General features: G+C 39.1%; 1 protein-coding gene across 2 annotated transcripts in view; it reads right to left on the reverse strand.

Moving 5' to 3' along the window:
* Positions 1 to 25,399, reverse strand: part of NPAS3 (neuronal PAS domain protein 3) — a 913,697-nt gene that overhangs the window by 613,107 nt on the left and 275,191 nt on the right. For both annotated transcript variants that reach the window (XM_062205293.1, XM_062205292.1), the window contains exon 3: positions 19,069 to 19,313. In XM_062205293.1, the coding sequence (XP_062061277.1) occupies positions 19,069 to 19,313 (245 nt within the window). The remainder of the gene's footprint in view (positions 1 to 19,068; positions 19,314 to 25,399) is intronic.

Raw genomic sequence — 25,399 nt, forward strand, 5'->3', positions numbered from 1 at the left:
CACCTGGCTCCTGGCTTCGGATCGGTGCAGCGCGCCAGCCATAGCAGCCATTTCGGGAGTGAACCAATGGAAGGAAGACCTTTTTCTCTCTCTCTCACTGTCTAACTCTGCCTGTAAAAAAAAAAAAAAAAAAAAAAAAAAGGAAAAAGGAAAAAAAAGAAGGAGAGAGAGAGAAGTAGGTCTTCCAGCCTCTGGTTCACTTCCCAAATGGGTGCAATAGCCAGAGCTGCACCGATCCGAAACCAGGAGTCTGGAGCTTCTTCCAGGTCTCCCACGCAGGTACAGGGGCCCAAGCACTTGGCCATCTTCTACTGACTTCCCAGTCCACAGCAGAGAGCTGGAGCTGAAGAGGAGCAGCTGGGACTAGAACCGGCACCCATATGCAATCCTGGCACAGCAGGCAGCGGCTTTACCTGCTACTCCACAGCGCTAGCCCCAATTTTTTAAAAAAGTATTTTCACATTCTTAACTGCATCACTAGCGTCACAGGTAGCCCGGTGCACCACTGTGGATTTCGAATAACCAGAGTGCAAAGGACAGATCTCTGACCAAACTGGGTCCTGGTACTGGAAAAAACAGCGCGGCACCTCTGATGTTAAACTACAGAGAATTAACTCATATTAATTTGGCACTGGTTGTGTAAACGCTTCTGGCGTTTCGTTTCCTTCAGCACTTAAACTCATTTTCAGAGAATGGACTGCTGTAAAAGCATGCAGCCTCATTAAGAGTTTATTTCCTTAAAATGCTGAAGGATAGCACGTTTCCACTGTGAGAAGATCAGCAAACTGGATTGATCTCCGTGTGTGTGTGTGTGTGTGTGTGGGCGGGCATGGGGGGCAGAAGGGGATCCCAGAGCTTTTTGTTTCTGAGCAGGCATCACAGGTTTGCAAAGGAAGAATTCCATCTTGCTGTCACACCCTGCTTTCCCTCGTTCCAAGGCTGGCTGTGTTTTCTTTACACGGGATGAAATTTGGGCAGGAGCAGAAGCCAAATGCTGAAAATGAATGATCGACTTACAATTCGCATGAATCTACTCTTTCATGCTGCTCTGCTTAAAAATAGCATCATAAATGCACATCTGCAGAGACTGCGCGATCCCCCCACCCCGAATTGTACAAATTATTAGAGTCGTTGACAAAAGGTTTTTTTTGTTTAGGGGTTGGTCTGGGCACTCTCTTTGGCAGGCTGCCACTTTCCTAGCAGTAGAAATATTGCTTGCAGAAAGCCACGTCGTACAGAACAGCTGTTCTGCTAAAACATGGAGCTAGCAACCCAAGAAATGACTGACTTCACATGGGAGGCAAAATTCCCTCCCTTTGTGCTAGTTTAAATGAAATAAAAGTACAAAACATTCTCTTCCACGCCGTCTAGTCTTCCCTCCCAAGTACAGGCTGCAGTGAGATGCACCCCCACCCCCACACTGGGGCCAAGGTGAACACCTGATGCTGCCAGCACTGCCCGGTGGTATTTTTGAACTTGGGCCGTTTGACTTTGAGGCCCCCAGGAAAGCTGCTGCTCTTCTGATCTAATGCTTTCTATACTCAGGTCTTGGAGACTGAGGGATTTTCCATGAACTACACACATTAGGATTTCAAAATTGCAAATACTCCTCATTCCAGTTTGCTTTCCATCTCTATAAAAAGCAAAGGTACTAAAGAGAAGACATTGGAAGGTTATATTCTGTTAAGTTTATAAGTACAGCATGCATTTCAGGTTTTCATTGGTTGGAGATGATGTCCAAATAATAGAAATAGACCTAAGGATTCTGTGTTCTATATCTTTATGGCATTTGGGTGTCCTGTTGAAAATAACTTTTTGAAAGGAAAAACCAATCATAGGCCTACTTCACATCTAGGGGGGCCCCGTTCTCGGTAATTGTCACAATGTTGACACCATGAACTGTAGTTATGCAAAACACACTATCCAAAATCAAGGCATATCTAGAGCAGTGGTTTGGAAAAACACTCATTTGCAAGCAGAACTTTAAGGAATCATTTTCTTGAAAAATAAAATATTTTCCTTAAAAATATTTTATATACATTCATTATGCTCACTATTAAAAGCTGTGCAACTCAAAATCATACCTATTTTAAGATCCGGTTTAGAGACTAACTCCTTGCTCTTCCAATTTGGCACTAATCATTCTGTCTGTGAGCCCACAATACTTTGCTTAGACCTCAACTGTCACGAGGAATATCCTACTTTATTATTTTTGAGCAACTATGTCACATCCATTAGATAGATTACAAACTCCTAAAGAGGAGAGAACTCAGTTTTTTTTCCCCTCTTTGCATCCCCCATAGAAACTAGTACAAAGCCTTACAATCAAATAACGATTCAAATACTTACAGGATGGATTGGTGAGTGAAATTAAGAGAGAAATACAATGAAAAAAAAAAATCCCAAAACCTACTCTTAAAGACTGTTGTAAGGCCATGCTGGTATCCTGGTGTTGGATTTCCAGGCTCCTGAACTGTGAGATGAAGGTTTGAGCTGACCAGTGTATGAAATTACATTGTTGCAGTCCAGCTGATGAAGACATCCTCCCAGAGTCCCCCTTTCTAGTCTCAAAGTATTGACTGTTTTGCTTTTCCAACTGGAAAATGTTAATGCAGCAATGAATTCACCGACTCACAGTAAGGAGCGTGAATCTGACTGCCTAACATGTAAATCATGACAGTGTAAGCAGAACAACTTATCCTTGGGTTTTCTGAAAATTCAGGGACTCAGGATCTGCAGCAGATGCAATGAAATGCACTTAGGGTCAGGGGTCAGCTCAGCAAATCCCACCGCACCACTCTGAAAATGTCCCTGAGAACAGCCAAAGTGAGGCTCACCTGCACCCACCGTCCCATTTTTGTTTCACATCTCCCTAGCCTGTACTGCGTCTCACACATTTTGCTATGCTATCTTCATGTCTCCTTTCAAAATGGAAAATGATAGCAATTTTGCTTTTATGCTAAAATTCTTGTAAAAACCTGGATACTATTCCTCTATTTTTATAGAAGAAAGCCAATATTTTAAAGTATTTATATAAAACCCAAACTGTGTACACAGTCTGTTTCCATCATCAGTGCTGATAATCCACACAGCCTTATTTCCTAAACTGTAAAATTATATATGAGTGATGTGCTTTAATTACAAAACATTACTGAAATTTTGTTGCTGTAGTGCTTTGGCAAATTATGACTGTGAACTCACTGGATTTTACTGTCTTCTACGTGTTTGGTTCAGCAGCATTCAGCCTTAGGGCTTTCAGGCACCATCTGAGGACTGACCAATCCCAACGGATGGAAACAGAAGACCACCGCAGCTATTTCCTACTCAGACTATGTTTGGGTTCTTGAGTATCACACGTTGGGAAAATTAAATTTGGCTACACAATTTAGCTAGGTTTCTACACATTATGTAGAGCTGATTTCAGAAACACGTTCAATTCACACGGAAACCAATAGGTCAGTTTGGGGTAGGCAGTTGATGTAGCAGTTAAAGACACTGTTTGGCATACCCACTTCCTATACAGGACATGGGTTCAAGTCCTAATCCCACTTCTGATTTAAGCTTTGTGCAAATGCACACCCTGGGAGATAGCAGGTGATGCTCAAGTTCATGACTATCTGCCACACCTGTGAGTTCCTGGCTTTGGTCTTGCCCAGAACCCCTGTCTTGTGTGCATCTGGGGAGAAAATCAACAGGTGGGAAACCTCCAGTTCAATCAGAAAAAAAATAACCTAATAAATTATGAGACAAAAAATCAAAATCAACATTTAACCTAACTTCTTTTTTGATAAGTCAGAATGACCAGTAGTCCTGTATAGACAATGGTTCAATCATGTTTCTCTTAATAAGATTATGTATCTAGAGAACACTATGTGAACAGCCCGAATTTGGATCATTTGCTCCATTAAATTAAAGAAGCAGTCAAAAACTATAAGGCAAATCATGCCCATGATTCAATATGACTTTACACTCCATTTTCCAGCAACAACAATATAGAAAGCAATGTATGCCCACAGATAACTAATAAATACTCCAGCACCACACCCTTGGCTGGCACATCCTGGCCATCAGAATAAACAGAAGCATGAATGTGCATTAGTTCTGAAGATTATTTTATTAAAGCGCTTTAGCAAGAATCCACTGTTGTTGTTCTATGTTTTAAAACAACACAAGACTCCAGCTTTTGCAACTAGTAGCATGCTTCCCACCTCAATAGGTTCTGAAAAAAAAAAATGTCCTAAGTCCCTTTGAATACTCTAGACAGGGTCTGGCAACCTGTGGTCTGCATGCAGGTCAAATCTTAGCCTGCTGTCTATTGCTGTACAGCCCACAAGCTAAGAATGTGGTGATTTAAAATCATTTAATTGGTTGGAAAAATTATTAATAAGAAATCTAATATTTCTTCACAAGTCATATTTAGACTTCAGTGTGCACAAGTTTTATTAAATGTGTCCACACATCTAGCCTAGTGCTTACGAAGCCAACGTCCCACATCACAGTGCCTGGGTTCAGTTCCTGGCTCTGTCTTCTCACTCCAGCTTCCTGGTAATGCAGCCCCCAGGAGGCAGCAGCGTTGATTCAAGTGAGTACGTTCCTGCTACCCTCACTAAGATGTGGATGGAGTTCCTGGCTCCTGGCTCCAGGCCAGGCCCAGGCCCAGCCACTGCAGGCATCTGGGGAGCATATCAGTGCACAGAAAGTTTCTCTTTCTTTCTAATTAACTAATAAAACACAGACACATTCGTTCAGCTACAACTTGTCCTTAGGGCCACTTTAGCAGCATGAGAGAGAAGCTGAGCAGCTGTAGTAGAGGCCTTATGATCCACAAAGGCTCAATTATATACTATTTGGTTCTTCACTGAAAAAGTTTGCTGAGCCCTGTGCTAGAACCCTGCAACTGGCTTCTGTCCTGGCTTCCCAACATTCTCCTTTCATCCCTCTGACCTGGTCTGGAAGAACAGAAAAATATACAACAAGTCATAACTTCATGAGGGTGGGAGAATGAGCAAGATATGCATTTGTGGTCATGAATGACTCTTGATTGGAAATACACATTCTTAAACTTTTTAAGAAAACACACATATAACTCTTTATGCAATTATTCCATTTATGAAGTTTTTAAGAAAACTATACATAAATAGCTTAATCGATTTTCTTTACAATCTTTGGCCAATACTGCCAATATCACCTTTCTAAAATACAAAGAGTAACATATACAATTTTGAATCTTTGAGGATTCAACATGAACCAGTTCAAAAAAACAGGAAACCAGAACAGAACAAGCTTCCACTTGGGCAGAGGCTGTTTTTCCTTTTGTTTTTGTCATTAAAGTGACTACAGTGCTTTTTATAAACAACTTTTTTTTTTTTTACAGGCACAACAAGAGAGAGAGACAGAGAGAAAGTTCTTTTTCCATTGGTTCACCCCCCAAATGGCCGCCAAGGCCCGTGTGCTGTGCCGATCCAAAGCTAGGAGCCAGGTGCTTCTTCCTGGTCTCCCATGCGGGTGCAAGGCCCAAGGATCTGGGCCATCCTCCACTGCACTCCCGGGCCACAGCAGAGAGCTGGCCTGGAAGGGGAGCAACTGGGACAGAATCCGGCATCCCTACCAGGACTAGAACTCGGGTGCCAACACCACAGGCAGAGGATTAGCCTAGTGAGCCGCAGTGCTGGCCCCCTCCTTTTTTTTTTTTTTTTTTTTTACTTAGAATCTGTTGGCACCTGATTAAAACCTCTGTTCCTTTTTTCCTTTTAAGATTTATTCTATTTGAAGGACAGTGGCAGAGACAGGCAGAGAAGTAGGGAGGGAGAGATCAAGATCTACTATTTCACTCCCCAAATGCCTGCCACAGTTGGGGCTGGGCCAGGCTGAACCCGGGGGCCTGAAACTCCATCAGCATCTCCCACATGGGTGCCAGGGGCCCAAGCACTTGAGCCATCTTCTGTTGCATTCAGGTACAGTGACCTGCGTTGGAAGAGGAGCAAACTGTGGCTCTGATATGGGATGCCAGCATCGCAGGCAGCAGCTTAGCCTGCTACACCACAACACTCGCCCCTCAAGTAACTTTTTAAATTTTGCAATAATTTTAGATTTACAGAAAAGGTGCAAACCGGTTCAGAAAGTTTCCACATGCTCTTCCCTATTTGCACTGATGTTAGCATCTAACGCCTTTCTGTAAGCCTTCTTTTCATTGAATCATAGCTTAGATAGCTCCCACTGAATCATAGCTTAGGTTTGTTTTTTAATAGCCTACACATATTTCTGAATTGGGACAATGGTATCATTCATTCTGAAGTGGGTAGTGTTTGCAGATCTATCATGTACAGGTACATATGTTCACATATAATGTACACGGAACAAAGGGATTCCAATGCTAACCAGCTAAAAATAGACAGGAACACCTCTTACGCAGGCAAACACGTGGGACAGGGTTGCAGAGGCCTGAACTCTAGTCCCACCTTGGTTGCTGACTCTGTTTTTAATCACTGAACTCCCTCTGTTGGCTTTCTACAACACAACAGTAAGAGGACTGAAACTCTGCGATCTTTACACCGAAGCTTCTATTGGCCATCCTTTCCCGCCCAGCTGCTGACTTTCACTGATATATTATGCACCCAGAAAGCATGTGACAAGCTGCAGTCATTCGGTATTCTAAGTCACATTCGTTTTTACAGGTGGAGGTCACCACATGTTTATTAAGACACAGCCAAGACTTATGCACAGTATCTAGAAAGCTGTTTCTGAAAATTAAAGCCACGGTACAATTTCAATCATATCAAGCAGTCAGAGGTGACTCTGTTCTATGCCCATGAAATACTGCTATCTGCAGAGCACTGAAACTATTTATTGTGCTTTGCAAGAGGCAATAGAGCTAACAAAAAAGCACATTCAAAATTCCAGTTCTAAAGAACACAGCACGTGAACTTGAAAGTCCTAATTGAGTATAGTACACTATAATGCACTACCATAGGATGTCATGATGAAAGCATCATATTGTCAAAAACAGACTTTTTAAACTAAGCTAGATATGACACGGATCATAAGTATCTTCCCTAAAATTTTATCGTGAGTAAAAGCCAATAAAAAATAAAATACTCAATTCATAATGTCTATAATATATTTGACACTTGACATATTTAGTTTAAAACTACAATGAGGGACCAGCACTGTGGCGTAGCGGGTAAAGCTGTCACCTATGAAGCTGGCATCCCAAATGGACACCGGTTCGAGTCCCAGATACTCCATTTTCCATCTAGCTCCCTGCCCTTCTCTCTAACTCTGCCTACAAATAAATAAATAAATCTTTAAAAAATTACTACATTGAGTGCTCTTTTCTTGACTTTTATTTGTGACAACTGTACATGTGCTCAAATAATAATGAAATAATGAAATAATGAAAGCATTAAAATTTTTAAGAGAAAAATTATCACATATGTTTTAATCTGACATAGTTCAAGGAAGACATGACACTATATCACACAGGAGAATTGAGTAAAAGAAAAGAAAAATAGCAATAGTAGCAGAATATCAATAGGAAGAGCATGCGAGTTTTGAAATTTTTGAAGAAACCCAATAGTCCCAGAAGATTTTAATTTAAGACAACAATTATTAAATCCTTTCTAAGAAATTAGGGTTTGGTATTAGAAAGTAATCATCCAGACTGGAATAACTGACAAGAAATAACATCTACGTGACAATACAGAGGTCTAGAGCAGTATATTATAACAATCATCATATGGTACATTTGAGTTCATGACTGTATAGGATGAGCAAACATGGTTAAGAGACAGCTTGGGGTGTCTGCATCGCATATCATAGTGCGTGGGCTAAGATTGCACTTCCCATTTCAGCTCCCTCCTAATGCAACCCCTGGGAGACATCAGGTGATAGTTAAAGCACAGGGTCGCTGCCATTCACTTGGAAGAGCTCCTGGCTTCTGCCTAGTCCAACTTGTAATCTCCAGGCATTTAGGGAGTGAATGAACCAATAGAAGACACAAATCAATCAATCAATCAATTATCTGTCTGCCTTTTGAATAATAATGAAAATAAATTTTATAAAACTTGAGTCCTTTATTGACTTAACGTTTATATCTTTAGGTTAAAAACACCTCCATGGTAGAAAACTTAGACATATTTGTTAAATGGTCTCAAATTTATACACCCAAGATACTCACGGGTTTCTTATTTACTGTTTTCAGCTCTTCTGCGTCTCACAAGAGAACTATACTGGTAGGAAAAGGGTATCGCAAGGGAGGAACCGTAACTCACTACCTGCTAACTCCTATTCCATTCACTGTCTACATTTCTTGTATTTTTACACTACTCCTATCATTTCCATCCATTGTTCTCTGTCACTCGCTTTTATTCATACTCTCCTCTTTTTCCTCCTGCCTAGTTTGTGATTCAGCCTCATCTATAGCTCTTAACAGAATCACATAACTCTACCAACAGCATTCATGATACATGTGTGTCAATTCCACATAATTCAATTTTAAAATACAGTGATATACTCTCACAAGTTCTGTGCAAGGTTTTGGAGATAATGAAACAAGTAAGATAAGCTAGAGCTCAATCAGCTCATAGTCTAAGCACAGAGATAGGTGTGTAAACAGTTTACTTAAATGTAAATGGCCTAAATTCTGCAGTTAAAAGATGCAGATAGAATGAATGGATTAAAAAACAAGACCCATCTATTTGGTGCCTATTTGTCACCAACAAAGACATATGCAGACTGAAAGTGAAAGGATGAAAAAAGATATCTCATGCTAATGGAAAGCAAAAAGTAGCCAATGTAGCTATCATGATATCAGACAAAACAGACACAAAAACTTAAGAAAAAAGGGCACTATATAATGATTAAGGGATCCACTCAACAGGAAGATGTGACTATAATAAATGTATATGCATCCAATTGCAGGGCTCCAGGATATTTGAAAGAAATGTTAATAGGTCTAAAGGAAAACATAGCCTCCACCCCAATAGTAATGGGGGACTTCAATACCCCATTACTTCAACCATGGACAGGTCAGCTAGACAGAAAATCAACAACAACAACAAAAACAGAACTAATCAACAAAATGGACCAAATGGATCTAACTAATATCTACGGAACTTTTCACCCCACAGTTGTAAAATACACATGCTTTTCATCAGTGCATGGAACATTCTCTAGGGCAGAACATATGCTAGGCCATAAAGAAAGTCTCAGAAAATTCAAAAGAAATCAAAATCATACTATGTATCTTCTCTAACCACCATGGAATGAAGCTAGAAATCAACAACTCAAGGATCTCTAGATCATATGTAAACACATAGAGACTGAACAACATGCTCCTGAATGAACGATGGGTCAAAAAAAAAAAAAAAACTTATGGGATACATCAAATGCAGTGTTAAGAGGGAGGTTTGTAATGGTTGATGTTTACATGAAGAAAGTGGAAAGGCACTACATATATGAGCTATCAATGCATCTCAAGGACATAGAAAAACAACAGCAACCAAACCCTAAATGAGTAGAAGGAAAGAAATAATTAACAAAATTGAAACAAAAAAATATACAAAAAATCTGTGAAATTTTTTTCAAAAAAATAAACAAAATTGATAAACCACTGGCCCAACTAAGAAAAGAAGAAGACCCAAATCAATACAATCAGAGATAAAAAAAAGGAAATGTAACAATAGATACCAGATAAATAAGAGTAATCATCAGGAATTAGTACAAAGAACCATATGCTAACAAATTGGGAAACCCAGAAGAAAAGAATTCATGGACCCATACAGTCTACCAAAATTAAGTCATGAAGACATTGAAAACCTAAACAGACCAATAACCAAGACAAAAATTGAATCAGTAATAAATAACCTCCCAACAAAGAAAAGCCCAGGGCTGGACGACTTCACTGCTAAATTCTACCAGATATTTAAAGAGGAACTAATTCCAAGTTTTCTCAAGCTATTTAAAAATAATTAACAGGCAGGGAATGCTCCCAATCTCCTACTATGAAGGCAGCATAATCTTAATTCCTGAACCAGAAGACGATACAACAGAGAAAGACATCTATAGACCAATATTCCTAATGAACATAAATGCAAAAATCCTCAACAAAATTCTAGCCAATTGAATCCAACAACACATCAGAAATATCATTCACCCAGAACAAGTGGGATTTATCCCTGGAATGCAAGGATTGTTCAATATTTCCAAATCAATAAGTTTGATACATCACATTAACAAACTGAAGAACAAAAACCATAGAATTATTTCAATAGCTGCAGAGAAAGGATTCGATAAAATAAAACATCCTGTCATGATGAAAACCTTAAGTAAATTGGGTATAAAAGGAACATTCCTCAATAAAATCAAGGAAATCTATGGCAAATATATGGACAGCATCTTATTGAATGAGGAAAAATTGGAAGCAATCCCACCAAGATCCAGAATCAGATAAGGATGCCCACTCTCACCTTTGCTATTCAATATGGTCCTTAAAGTTTTACCCAGAACCATTAAGCAAGAAAAAGAAAGCAAAGGGATACAAATTGGAAAGAAGGAAATCAAACTATCCTATCTGCAGATGATGTAATTGTATTTATAGAGTATCCAAAAGACTCCACTGAGAAATTATTACAACTCCTAAGGGTTTGGTAAAGTGGCAGGATATAAAATTATCATAGAAAAATCAAAAGCCTTTTTATACACAGACAATGCCATAGCTGTGAAATAATTTCTAAGACCAATCCCACTCACAATAGCTAGGATGAAAATTACAAAACATTAAAGAAAAAAATAGAAGACATAAAAAAGAGAAAAATCTTCCATGTTCATGGATTGGAAGAATCAATATGATCTAAATGGCAATACTACCAAAAGCAATTTACAGATTCAATGCAATCCCAATAAAAACACCGATGACATTCTTCTCAGATTTAGAAAAAAATGATGATAAAATTCATTTGCAAACACAACAGATGCTGAATAGCTAAAGCAATCTTACACAACAGAAACAAAGCCGGAGGCATCACAATATCTGATTTCAAGACATATTACAGTACAGTTATAATCAAAACGGCCTCATACTGGTACACAAAAACAGACTTGTAGAATGATGGATCAGAATAGAAACTCTATCCATCTATAAATCAACCCATGCAACTACTATCAACTTATCTTTGACAAAGGAGCTAAAATCAATCCATGGAACAAAGACAGTGTCGTCAACAAATTGTGCTAGGAAAACTGGATCTCTGCATGCAGAAGTATAAAACAAGATCCCCTACCTTACACCAAAATCCATTCAAAAGCAATCAAAGACCTACATCTATGACCCAATGCCATCAAATTACTAGAGAGCTTTGGGGGAAACTCTGCAACACATTGGCAAAGGCAAAGGCTTCTTGGAAAAGACATGGAGCACAGGAAATCATAGCCAAATTAACAAATGGGATTACATCAAGCTGATAAACTTCTGCACTGCTAAAGAAACACTCAACCGAGTGAAGAGGCAACCAACTGAATGGGAAAAATATATGCAAACTATGCAACTGATAAAGGGTTAATATCCAGAATCTAAAGAGCTCAAGAAATTCAACAACAAAACAAACAATCCAGTGAAGAAACGGGCAGGGACTTGAACAGGCATTTTTCAAAACAGGAAATTCAAATGGCCAACAGACAATGAGAAAATGCTCATAATCATTAGCCATCAGGAAATGCAAATCAAAACCATGTTGAGGTTCCACCTCACCCCAGTTAGAATGGCTCTCATGAGGCTGATGCTGTGGCAGAGTAGCTGCCTGCAGTGCCAGTATCACATATAGGTGCTGATTCAAGTCCTAACTGCTCTACTTCCAGTCCCACTCCCTGTGCCTAGGAAAGCAGTGGAAAATGGCCCAAGTACTTGGGCCCCTGTACCCATGTGTGAGACCTGGAAGAAGTTCCTGGCTGAAGCCTGGCCCTGCCCTGGCCATTGAGGCCATCTAGGAATTGAACCAGCAGATGGAAGATCGATCGATCAATCAATCAATCTCTCTCTCTCTCATACACACACACACACACACTTTGCCTTTCAAATAAATAAATAAATCTTTAAAAAGAACAATGGCTTTCATACAGAAATCAACAAACAACAAATGCTGCAGAGGATGTGGGGGGAAAAGGCCTTATTATATTGTTGTTGGGAATGTAAACTTGTGCAGCCACTGTGGGAGATGGGATGCAGATACTTCAGTAATCTGACTATAGACCTAATATATGATCTAGCCATCACACTCCTGGGAATTGACCCAAACCAAAAGAAATCAACACATGAAAGAGTTATCTGTGCCCCCATGTTCATTGCAGCTCAATTAATAATAGCTAAGATAAGGAATCGACCTTGATGTCCATCAGCTGACGACTGGATAAAGAAATTATGTTAAATATACACTATGGAGTACTGGAGTAAAATAGACATTTTGAGATTTGATGATTGTTTATAGCCCTTGTCTGTGCTGTTGAGGAACAATGTTTTATTCTTCATACAATTTGTTGAAGTCTTTACTTAGTATAGGGTTAACCTTATGAGTATTAAGTAAATTGAAAATAGATCTTTGCAAAATTTAAGAGCAGGAATAGGAAAGGAAGGAGGAAGTAGAGTGGGAGGGGAGAGTAGGAAATATCACTATGTTCCTACATCTGTATATATGAAATGCATGAAACTTGTATAACTTAAAGTTCTAAAAATATCAAAATTTTTGAAAAAAATAAAATTGATTTCAAAGAAAAAACAGTTACAATAGAAGCTGATAAGAAAGCAACAGAAAAATGTAGCAATGACTCACAGAAAGAAATGGCCACTGCTCTAAGAAAGGAGAGATAATTTACTTAACAAAGTGACATTTTAGACAGGTTTTGCAAGCTGAATAGCAGTACAGCACCCAGAAGACGGTGCTGAGGACCGTGATATCCCAAAGTATGGCACAACAGCATGCTGAGTATTTTGAACTAAAGGAGACTGGGAGGGACTAAAATGCAAGTTCTCTGTGGCCTTTTCCTGCCCTCCTTTTGACTTCTCCCATTTATTTTCCAATCCAGTCACAGAAACAAAACTGCACTCCTCCACACTAAGCCATAGAACCTAGAAACTTTATTCCCTAATGCTCTTTCTTCCATGAAGACTTCTATGTGACAAGTATTCTGTCCTATTCCCAGAGGAAAAAAAAATGCTACACCAGGAGGCTGGGAAGAATGTGGGCAAACAGTGCTTATGGGGTCACCCCCCTTAGTTTGTTACCATCATATTTTACCCTTTTGGTCCAATTACATTTCTATATGGTTGTCTACTCTTCATTACACAAAATAAACCTGGCTCTCTGGTCTTCATTTCTGAAAACTCACATGTCACACATAACTCTGATTAAAAAATATGCTATGCTTTTCTCTTGTTTGTCTTTTGTTTTAAGGGGATTAGCCATGATAAGGAAAAGGTATTAGATAAGGAAAAGGTATTACCTTTCTGCCTTTGAAAAGGACAAGCACATCCCAGTCGCATGATGGCAAGTGTAAAAGCACCAATAGATGGCCATTAGCATTACGTACAACTACAGTAAAATGAGATGAAAGCAGAGAGGGGCAACTGATGAATCTTGCTGTGAGGTATTTACTCTTCTGCCCATATTTCTGGAATTTTCCACAAAAACATGTACTTTATTTCTACTTATTTTTAGCAAACAAAAACCACAGTTGAAAACAAAACACTGGTTGCACCCTGATGAAGTAGAATAAATGATTCCTTCCTGTTCTTCATCCTACATCAGTGTCACTGACCATTTTTCTTTGCATTAGCTCCCAACAGAGGCATTGTGTAGCTCCCCACCCTTTGATTCTGGTCTTGGTCACACATGTTGTTCTGACCTGAAGGACTGTAGACAGCAATGGCGCTGTGCTGGTTCTGAGACAAATCCTTAAGAAGCCCTGCATGTCTCTGCTCTTCCTTCTTGCATCTTTGCCATCACCAGAAAGTGCTTCTCCTAAAGATCTGATGCCTCCAAAGAGAGGACAGATCCAGACTAGACCAACGTCAGCAAGGAGTCAAGCCCATCCAGAGCTGTGACACAAAGCAGAACCTCTAAGCTTAGCCCAGCCTAGATCTGTCAATCCCCAGACCAGTAGAGCTGCTGGAGTAAAAGCTTACTGGTGTACACCCAATATTGTGATTGCTTGATCCCTAGCAAGGTCTGAAGAGTACAGCTAAATATTCATGTGTTTTCAATCATCGCTCTGAAAAAATGCTTTCTTTGTGTCAGAATTTGGAGTTGGGGGTAATTCGGGATGCTAAATAATACCAGAGGCACTGAAAACAATTGTCACCATTCAAACCCTTTGACACTGGTATGTATCAAGAAATCAGACAGGCTATATATTTTTCATGATGAATTAGGGTTGTATCTCAGTGGTTCCATTTTCATTTGGTGTCACCACCGACTTCGGTTTGAGGCAAACAGAACTAGAGACCAGAGCGGGGAATCTGTGGCTTACTCTACTGAGGATGAAGGAGGTTAAGAATAAGAATCAAGCCAGAACCAAGTTCCCATCTTGAAGTCTACTCTCGTGGTCCTACAAAAAGCTTTTGCTCATGACCTAAGGACCCAGGGGTTTTTACCCCCTATCATTATAAGAAGCAAGAAAAACAAAACTAAACAAAGAGTGTCACATGCTGGTGTACCTTCCAAGAACTTTGATCTCACAAGGATTTTTAGTAATGAGAAATGTGACACTTGCCCCCAAAATCGAGTGCCACTTTGGTGAAGTGAACATGTGTCAGCACACAGCAAAATGCTAGAACAGGGACAGGAAGAACTTGAGTTGCTTACACGAGGCAGACCGCTCACTCAGTCTTTGAATTTCTGCCTTTCAGTTGAAACAAAATCCATTTCAGAAAATACTACCTAAGTTTTGGGAACAACCATTACGGACGTACTTCAGTATTGCTCATGACCTGTATCTGTTACTCTACATGATCATTTCAAATGAGTCCATTAAGTATCATTGTTTAACTAAGACTTAAGTCTGGCTAGAGTTACATAAGGTGTTGCTTTAGTAAAGACGTGCAAGTCTCTACTCTCAGAAACATCTACAACTTAATTTACAGTGGGTGCCTGAAACAGTGAAGAGAAAGTCTATGAAAACAATAAAGTCCTTCTCTACCATGTTCAGTGGCTGTCTTGCACATTTTCAACTGTTCCTTTCCAGATACTGAGAATGGCTTGCATTTTATATACTTTTGCATTGTTGCCTGTCACACATATGGGCAAATTGTTGTTTAAAAGCTGCAACGTTAAAATTGAAGGAAAACTTATGCTTAGAATGGTAAATATTCCTGGATTAATGGAGTAGTGGCAGACATACTCCAAAAATTGACTGAAGTCTATGATATTAGAAAGACAGAAAATTTATCTAGTTTTAGCAAATGTCAAATCAGTAGCTATTGCTTTTAAGATTAATAAAAGATATAATGGTTTCTAGATAGCCTCTAAATAGAGATTACTATGAATAGAGAAGTGATTTACCAACAGTCACCACAATGAGATTTCTTTAAAGGTTACAATCATCAGTTATTTAGCCGCACACTGCTGAGAATGCCTGGTCATTTCTTGAATAATGCATAATGTTCATTGTAGATTTGATCTGTATTATAACAATACAGATATTTCTAAAATAATAGAAAAAACTATCTGTTACCTTCCAATTGCTTAACATATCATTTCCATGAAGTAATTGCCTCAGGACATATTACACGCTGTCACCTGAGTGTTCTTCCTGCAGGCATAACGTGCAATAATCTGTATACAACGGGCATCACAAAACAAACTCATCAACTTTTATAGACTGCTAAGAAAAGATGTGATGAATACAGGGCAGAGTAAAGGACCTTTCTGAAGCGGTAAATTTAAGTGATTAAATTCCTATATAGTAGTGTGAGACAAATTTAAATTTAAGCTTTGAAAGTTAATTATTAACATGATCAACTCATCATGTTAAAAAAAATGTTGCTTGTACACCGTAAGTATTTTTCATATAAATTTCCAGACGCTGTTAGGTTTATTCAAGAGACTGCTTGGAGAAGCACGAAGCATAATGTCTACATTTTATTGTTGGATTCTGAACTGCACTTCACATGATGCTGCAGGCTATTTATATAAGCTTGTTTATCCATATGAACTTCTTCAAGGGCATAACATAGAAGACCTTAATAAATTAAAATGAATTTCTTTTGATGTTGTTGTTTCATGAATGTTTGATCAGAGTGAGTTGTAGTTTTGCATTAAAGAACTAGAGTACAGCAATAAAATGTATACATATTGTACAGCAGAACTAGTTTACAGAAAGTTCCCACTGAATTCCCTGCAAGTGTTTCTTTTTTTAAAGAGTTTATTTACTTATTTGAAAGGCAGAATTACAGAGAGAAAGGAAGTGAGAGGAGAGAGGACAAAGTCTTCCATCCACTGGTTCACTCCCCCAAATGGCCACACTGGCCAGGACTGTGACAGGTTGAATCCCGGAGCTAGGAACTTCTTCCTGTGCTCCCAGATGGGTCCCAGTAACTTTTGAGAGCCATGGTAGACAGTATGGAGTCACAAAGCTTATGTCTTCCATTCTATGCTCTTGCCAGGTCACTAACAGTGAAAACCTACATCAACTTAGATGTTACTACCACTAACTGAATGGGATTTTTTTTTTTTTAAGTAATAAAACCTGTTGCCTCCTTCTGGGCTTCTCAGCATCCACCTTAACCTCCTTGTTTTCCTCAGTGACACTACCATACCCTTCCAAGACTACAACCCCGGGTTTGGCAGAGACCATGTTCGTTGTCTTTGTGTCCATCTTAATCATAATAAGTGTTTACAACTTGAACTTACTGAAGTTCACAGACCAAAAGCTGAGGAAATTTTCACCTGAAGCATTTGATGACGGAGATACAAAACAATTATCATGTCGAGAAACTGTGTGACATGATAGAAAGAGCACTAGCCAGAAAGGCAAGAAAATAGGGTCCATGATCTACTGACACCCAACAAATCAACATCATCTGTGCCATATAGGTAGTCTTACAGGGTCTATAAGTTTGCATCTCTAAAAAGCCATGATTCTAAATGCAGGGTGGACTACCATGACCCAGAACAATGGACAGACAACAGAAACATCCAAATTGTCTACCCATTTCTACCAAGAAAGCTGACTCACTCCACAATTCTTTGTAAAAAAAAAAAAAAAAAAAAAAAAAAAGTAGAAAGGGTCATTATGATGAAAAAGGAAATATAAGCCCATAAATTCATTTCAAATTGAATAATTATTAGCCTGTACTGTGGCTCAATAGGCTAATCCTTCGCCTGCAGTGCCGGCACACTGGGTTCTAGTCCCAGTCGGGGTGCCAGATTCTGTCCTTGTTGCCCCTCTTCCAGGCCAGCTCTGTGCTGTGGCTCGGGAAGGCAGTGGAGGATGGCCCAAGTGCTTGGGCCCTGCACCTGCATGGGAGACCAGGAGAAGCACCTGGCTCCCGGCTTCGGATCAGCAGCTGGCAGCCACTGGAGGATGAACCAACGGCAAAAAGGAAGACCTTTCTCCCTGTCTCTCTCTCACTGTCCACTCTGCCTGTCAAAAAAAATTTTTTCTTTGAATAATTATTTTCACATCATGGGGCTTCTAACCTGTTATACTCATCCTATCATGGAATAAACATGAAGATAGCATTGTATTAGCATAGTGTATTACCCACTTGATGTCTATGTTCTCCAAGGCAGAAAAGCTGTCAAAGGACAGCATCAGTGTTCTTCGGCTTGCTGGTCCTGGGCTACCTTGTCCTGATACCTTGGGAATAGCCCTGCTGTGTGTTCTCCTCAATCTCTGAATGCCACGCTTACATTTCCTGCAGTGTTTTACAACCTAGGGCCTGTGGTGCCAATCTGGTGACTGCTGACTTTGGCAAATATGGTTTTACCTCAACACAGCCATGTCCTTTCATTTATGTGCTGTCTATGGCTGATTTCAGTCTACAATGACAGAGTTAAGTAGCCTCCAAAGCCTGAAATATTTACTGCTTTTGACCCTTTCATTTCATCTTGAATACTAAAAAAAGATCACAGCTCCCCACCACTATCCTGTGCTATAAAACCAAGTATGCAAGAGCTTTTCCAAGGCAGTCTAGCAAGGTGTAATCACGAGACTAAGGAACCTAATTTAGTTCCCCACCAAGGGGGCTGCTTCAACTTCCCCAAATATCCAGTTTTATTCCATGCTCATCAGGAACATAGATAAAAGGTAAAGACAGGAGACTCTAACAAATCATTTAGGCCATACACCTTGAATAACACACCTTAAAGAAAGACCACTAATGGCCAAGGTCACACAGACATCAACAAACATATGTACATATATTCAAATGCTAAGAGTGGCATACTATTAATAGTCTCAGGACTATACAGGAAAATGCCTGTCTTAAATATGTTTAAAAAGGTCTAGCATTTAAAACAATTGTATTAACAGTAACTGCATCAAGGATCTGATGAGCACATCTATCTTTATAACTCAGGCAGTATTTATATAGAGAAATGATATATTAACACAGAGACTGATTACAGCTAATCAATAAAATCGTTAATTCAATATGCCTGCTAAAATTGGCCTTTGCTCCCACCCTTTGGTGATTCAGGGTAGAAAACAATAGCTCCACCCTTTAACAAAAATTCCCATATACCCCCCACTGAGAAGAATGTGCATGTATCAGTACCTCCTAAACAAAACCCAAGAAACACTTTAATGTATGTCATTTCATTCTCACTCTGCAGAATCTTACAGAAAGTGGCAGACTACTTAGGATGCCAGACTTTCTGAAAACAGAATAGAAACAGAAGAAGAGGTTCATTTCACCTTCACATGGTGTCTTTCGCATGCAGAGTTCAGATTTCCACATGTGTATCCCTTTAAAGGATTTGAGATGCAGGGAAAGAAGAAAGGATGATGGTAACCATTTCAGCTCAGAGACACCTGTAGACCACCATATTCCACATGCAACAGTGGCCTCAAACTTACCTTTCACTGACGTGTTGGGTGGAGGGCCTTCCATTCGCAAGTTCCATGGGGGGTCTCCCTGATTAGCAAAGTCCCTCATCTTCAGGTAGCTAATTGTAAGCCGGATGATGGACGCCTTGTCAAGCTGGCTAGTGATGGCTGCAGGGAGAGGCAACAACTTGGCCAATTCATAGAACTCAAAGTTTTCTTTCCCCCGGCGGGAGCGAGCAGCATCTCGGGATTTCTCCTTTCTCAATGCTTGTAAACTGAAATCAAAGGAGCGGGAAAGTGGTGTTTAGCGCATGTAAGTTTGTCATCAATCATAAACCGCTTTCTATTTTCTCTCCCTGTCCTCTACAAAGACATACAAAAAAAAAAAAAAAAAAACCTTCAAAATTTGAGGGCCATGGTAAAATGAGTCCCAAATCTTCCCCATTAAAGCCACAGAGTCTGCCTCTGGCCTGCGTATCACAAACTCTAGTCCAATGAGTAACAGGAATTTTTTTTCTTGTTATTTTTTTCTTCCATTTGCCCATGCATAAATAATAATGAATAATAAATCCTTTGTCCATTGGGATATATTAACTGTTTCTAAGATACAACAAGGATTACAGGTGAGGCCTGATGTTATCAAGTGTAAGATTTTAAAAAACAGATGATATTCCTACACCTATTCTAAAGCAAATGACTTTGTTCATCACCATGGGATCTGAAAATATCAAAAAGGAGACATTTTGCAAAATTTATTTCCATTATCATCTTGAGGAACAAAAGGTAAGCACAAACACAATTCACATTGACAGAGTCAACAAGGATAATGTTGCTGTTTCCAGCCTTCAGTAAGGATCACAACACCTTCAGTCAGATAAAGAAAACATCAAATTGAAAATGAAGATTTCAATGTAACTTTATAGATGCACTGATAACTGGGTGAGCAAATAACACTGCCAGTCTTTATTAACAGATATTCATTAGTAGGGAGATGGATCCTCTAAGACACTAAAGAACACACTGCTCAGGATAGTCAAACTTTAGAAAATGTAAATTTAACCGTGCAAGATAAAGCCCTATATGGGTTTTTAAAATGTATAAACATTATAGACATATTACTTCAGAGAAAAGACAACAGGTGGAAGCCAGCATTTTCCTTTAACTATTCATGGGCATTTCTGTTTGAAGTTTGCTCACATTGCTGAAGGGAGAATCTGGCACAACTGAAGTTGTGGGAGCATCCGACAGGAGAATTTCACCTGCTCTCAACTGCTCTGCTTTGTGTCTGATGAGAAATGAATTCAAAATCAGCCCTTGTGATGGATAGCTGGATAATATTTACAGTATCAAGGTATTATTATTAAAAAAATCTTGAGTACTTATTAAATGCTGAAGGCATATTAGGTCTTTGAGTCTAGCAGTCTGGCCTCCTATTAAAGAATAATGAGAATGAGAGAAACAAGAAAGGAACTAAGACCAGAGGAATGGATAAAAATGGGTTTGGCAGTGTGGCTCCATTATCTATTTATACACTATGGAAAATCATACTCCATATTATCTCAAAGCATCCATAACATCATCTGTGATGGAAATGTTGCATTTACTGCAGACACCCAAAATATCTTACTGAGTATCTACCTAACTAATGCCTTAATGCTCTGGTCGGATACTTGCTAGTCTACTATCTCTGCTTTATTTTCCCTCTATGTCTAAAACCTTCTACATTGGCAGACAGACATACTTCTCAGAACTAGACAAGCTAATGCTATCAATTGCAGAGTCACAGAAGGCTCCAGGGACAAACCTGTGTCCTGTGCTATCTCTTAGGTGATAACCTCAAGCAGAAACCTTTCTAATTTATGAGGAGAAGATGTGTTATGTCACTTATTTCCCATTATCTTGGCTAGGCTCCATTTAATTCTACAAAAGTTCCATTTTCATCTTGGTGAATACCATGTAAGTAAAGTCAGAGATGCCTTAAAGTCCAAAATATATGTGTCACCAGGTTCCAGGTTAACAGCTTAGCTAAAATTCTTAGACACCCCCCCTTTACATAACAAAACCTATTTATCAAAGACCATTTAAGTCAGCTGTGTCAACAGAAATATGCTTTTCGACATGTTTCCTCCCCAACTTGTTCCCAGGGGAAGAGGTTCAAGTATAGTATTTTGCTTTGAGTTTGAGTGTATGTATGTGTGATCAAATAGTATTCCAGAAGGTGAGCAACACTTACAGTTATTTTTTTCTCTCAATAAGTGACTATGATGGAGAGTTAGGGCAGGGGTGGCAACTTCGAGGCCTTTCAGGGTTAACACAGAGAATGGCAATGTCTGAAGAGGCCCTGATGGGAATGGCAGGACAGACACCCCGGAGAGGGAGAGTGTGCACTTCCAGCTCACCACTGCTTAGGGAACAGCCTGCCTGGGCTTGGCAGATTGCTAGCACTGCACTTCGGGACACTACAATCTGATTTTTCCCAACTGTTCCCTATGTTAATATGATAATGAATAGAAGTTTTTAACAACAGAATACAACAAATGAAAACATGGTATGGTCAAATATGAGTCAGGGGCTCCTTTTATAATTGGGTAATCACTGGGGGGACAAATTTTGAAGGTAGTTTCACATAGATGTTACATGTCATTTTCCTTTATACATGTCAATGAAATGATCACAAATGGATTCATGTATCTTCTAGTCAATATTCCTGATACCCATGCAGGAATTTCTCTATTCAACTAAGGCAAAGTAGAGGATGGAGTAACCATTCTGAAATTGCTATTAGTGCATAGGCTTACAAATAATCTAAAGAAACATGAATCCTGATGAGGTGGCCAAGCTCAAGTTCACAAGAACCAACAGTCTCCACAGGACAGAGAGAGGGAAGGCAGCTTTTCTATACCCACTCGGGAAGGGGATTAAACAGGACTCAATTGCCTGAACAACACCCTCTGATGTAGTATTTGCTTTCCTAAAACACCACTGTATTGAACTTACTTTATATGTACCTACCCTACCTCCTTGCTTTCTCTTCTCTCTATCCCCCACCCCCTTCTTAACTCTAATACTATATTCTCCTACTGGAATAATCTTCTTGGCCATCATCTTAATAACAAAAGAGTTTCCATGACTCCCACATAACATCATTATGCAAGCACCACAATTCAGAAGACTTTCAGCAAGAGAGTAGTGAGTCCATAATAATTAGTAATTGGTTTTAAGGGCAACAGCAATAAAATACAAAGGATTATAAATGCTGTTGAGATATTGGTGCAATAGATGGAAGCAGAGACCTTTAAGACAACGACAAAGACTGTAGAGTCTTCTTTTGTTTGCTTTTGTGAAGTGAAGCCTAGTTATAAGCAACTCTCAACTGGAACTGATTACATTAAAACCTAAAATGATTTAGTGTTGCTATATTTTGCTTGAAACAAAAAAAAATATGGTGTATTTCTGGAACACTAAGGAAAGAAAGGATTGATTGTACATGAATAAAATGTTACATACTAAGCTGTCCCATTTAATGTATAATTGAACTTCAGCTTATCAGTCATTTTGTGTCTAAACTTTCCCGTGCTCTAATATTCTTCCACACAGACTGTGCATAGCAAGGAGATTCCTCATCAATCCTGGGACATAAAAATTTGAGCTGATTGCTACCGTATGATCCTCACAAATAACTAGCACCAACATAAAACAAAATCAACAAATACTTTCAAAAGACACCCATAAACATATTTCTCTGGGGGGCATATGAAAAATTGTGTGTGTATATATTTACATATGTATTGGAGGGGAAATAGCAAATAATTTTCAAATTCTCCAAGGGTCCATCACCCTCGCCTAAAGGGCAATAATCTAGTTGCGGAATTTCCTCTTACAGGAGCATGGGATGTAGAGCTACACCGCCTGGGTATAAATCCCAACTCTGCTACTTACTAATTATGGAAACTTGAGCAAGTTATTTAATTTCCATTGCCTCAGTTTATTTACTGTGATATGGAATTATAATCCTATCAAATTCATAATGTTGTTGTTAAAAATAAGTGAGGGAGGAGCCAGCACTGTAATGTGGCAGGTAAAACTACTGCCTGCAGTGCTGGCATCCTTTATGGGTGCCAGTTCAAGTCTTGGCTACTCTACTTCTGATCCAACTCTCTGCTAATGTGCCTGGGAAAGTAGTGGACGATGGTCCAAGTGCTTGAGCCCCTGAACCCACATGGGAGACCTGTAAGAAGCTCCTGGCTCCTGAGTTCTGATCTGCCCATCTCCAGCAGTTGCAGTCATTTGGGGGTGAACCAGCAGATGGAAGAGCATGCTCTAATTCTGGCTTTCAAACAAATAAGTAAACCTTAAAAAATAAGTAGGGGACCACTGTTTTGGCACAGCAGATTAAGCCACTGCTTGTGATGCTGACATGCCATACTGGAGTGCCTGCTCAAGTCCTGGCTGCACTACTGCTGATCCAGCTCCCTGCTACTGTGCCTGGGAGAGCAGTGAACTAGAATACAGTTCCCCTGGCTTTGGCTTTGCCCAGCCCTTGCTGTTACAGCCATGTGGGAATTGAACCAACAGATGGAAGAGTTTTCTCTCAAATAAAATAGTATTTTTTTAAAAATAGTCTCTTTTATGTAAAATGTTAAAAATGGTGCCTGGTATATAGTAATGCCATCTAAGACACAGTGAATGAAAATCAAAGCTCATTTCACACTACTCATTCCATTCTTTGAACATTCACCTGTTGTTTATAATATACACTCTCTTCTCATTCATATGACTCTCATTCATTAGCTCTGACACATCATATTGTTTACTTAAGTAAAATAAAAGTTCTTTATCAGAGATATCAATCTTCCTTTTATTATAACTATCATTATGACTATAGTCTACCTACTGTGTATTACAGCTTTAATGAGTTGTTCAAATTAAAAAAACATATACATTTAATTAATGGAAGCCTAAAGGTTTAGAAGTTATCTGTATAGGATATTAAGTTGCTTTTTTCAATGCAGTAAATTAGAAAAATAATTATAATCTCAGGAAAAGCAACTTTGCTTATCTATAAAAATGAGCATTTATTTTATTTAAACAATTGTCAAGAAAATGAAAAAAAATGAATTGCTTAAGAAGATTTTGCAAATGTATATGAAAGATTTTTAAATGAAAGTGATAATTATCAGCTAGACAGTGTGTGTGTGTGTGTGTGTGTTTCTGGAAGGAAGATGATACTTCAAGACACCTACTGTTTTAGATCAAAAATCAAAAAGATCTCTTAGATGTCAGGTAAAGCCCCAAATCCAGGACCATGGAGAGCTCACTCAGAACCTGTGGTGCCCAAAGCAAACACTCAATAGCATCTGCCTACTCAGCATCCACATCAGGGCAGGAAGGGGAATAGAGTAGGGGAACACATATCATAAAATTCTAGTCAAATTGGGAAACTAGAAAAATGTAACACGAAAGTTAAATGAAGAGACACCATCAGAATGACACAGCCATTATTATGAAACTAACTCAAGACGTGCAATTTCTGTGCATCTACCATGGAAATAAGTAAGAAGGTCAATCTTTTATTGGACCGCTTGTCCACAGGGGGGAAAAACAGATACCTTAGGATTTGATGACTCATTAAATTAGCAGGGGTAAGTAACCCTTTCTGGCTGATCAAATTTAGCTTTGCAAAATTGATTCACTTTGGTTTTCCCATTCACAAAATGGTTATAATGATTATGGAACTAATTTCACTGTACACTCACAAAGGATAACAAAGACTAAAAATAATAGTTACAGAGGAACAGAAGTAAGCCCACTTAACTAAATGCTCCTTCCTCAACAGCAATTTCTTCACGGCAGTATTTTTATCAACAATTTTTATAATATATGATAAGATTTGAGGAACAGCATTGACTACTGGCATTCTTGATAAAGCCATGCTATGTCAACATGAAAATCCTCTCCCTAAGCCTCAGTTGAACATCTTCATGTAAAGTTTTAGAATACAATATCTGGTCCTTATAAGAGAACATGGCAGATTTTGGTTATCTAACTGTAGGGAAAAGGAGAGGTAGGGTCAAACCATTTTTAATTTTACCTTTTTAAAGTACTTCTAAGGAGCCAGCCAGGCAGATTTTTATGGATTTTCCTACTTGTTTTGCTTAGGAGAAGCCAGCACTACAGACTTCTACTATTTATCAATTAATCTGGCATGCAGCCTCAAAGGAAGAAGGTCGACCTGTATTAAAAATGCAGCCATCAAAAATTCATCAAAGGCTTCAGCATTTTAACTCATGAACCTTTGAACACCTGCATACTTGTCAGATCTCTGGTCATAGTTAACAGTGAAATCTATAGTTACTCCAGT

The sequence above is a fragment of the Lepus europaeus genome, chromosome 11, assembly GCF_033115175.1.
Source record: "Lepus europaeus isolate LE1 chromosome 11, mLepTim1.pri, whole genome shotgun sequence".
In the NCBI taxonomy this organism is placed as follows: Eukaryota; Metazoa; Chordata; class Mammalia; order Lagomorpha; family Leporidae; genus Lepus; species Lepus europaeus.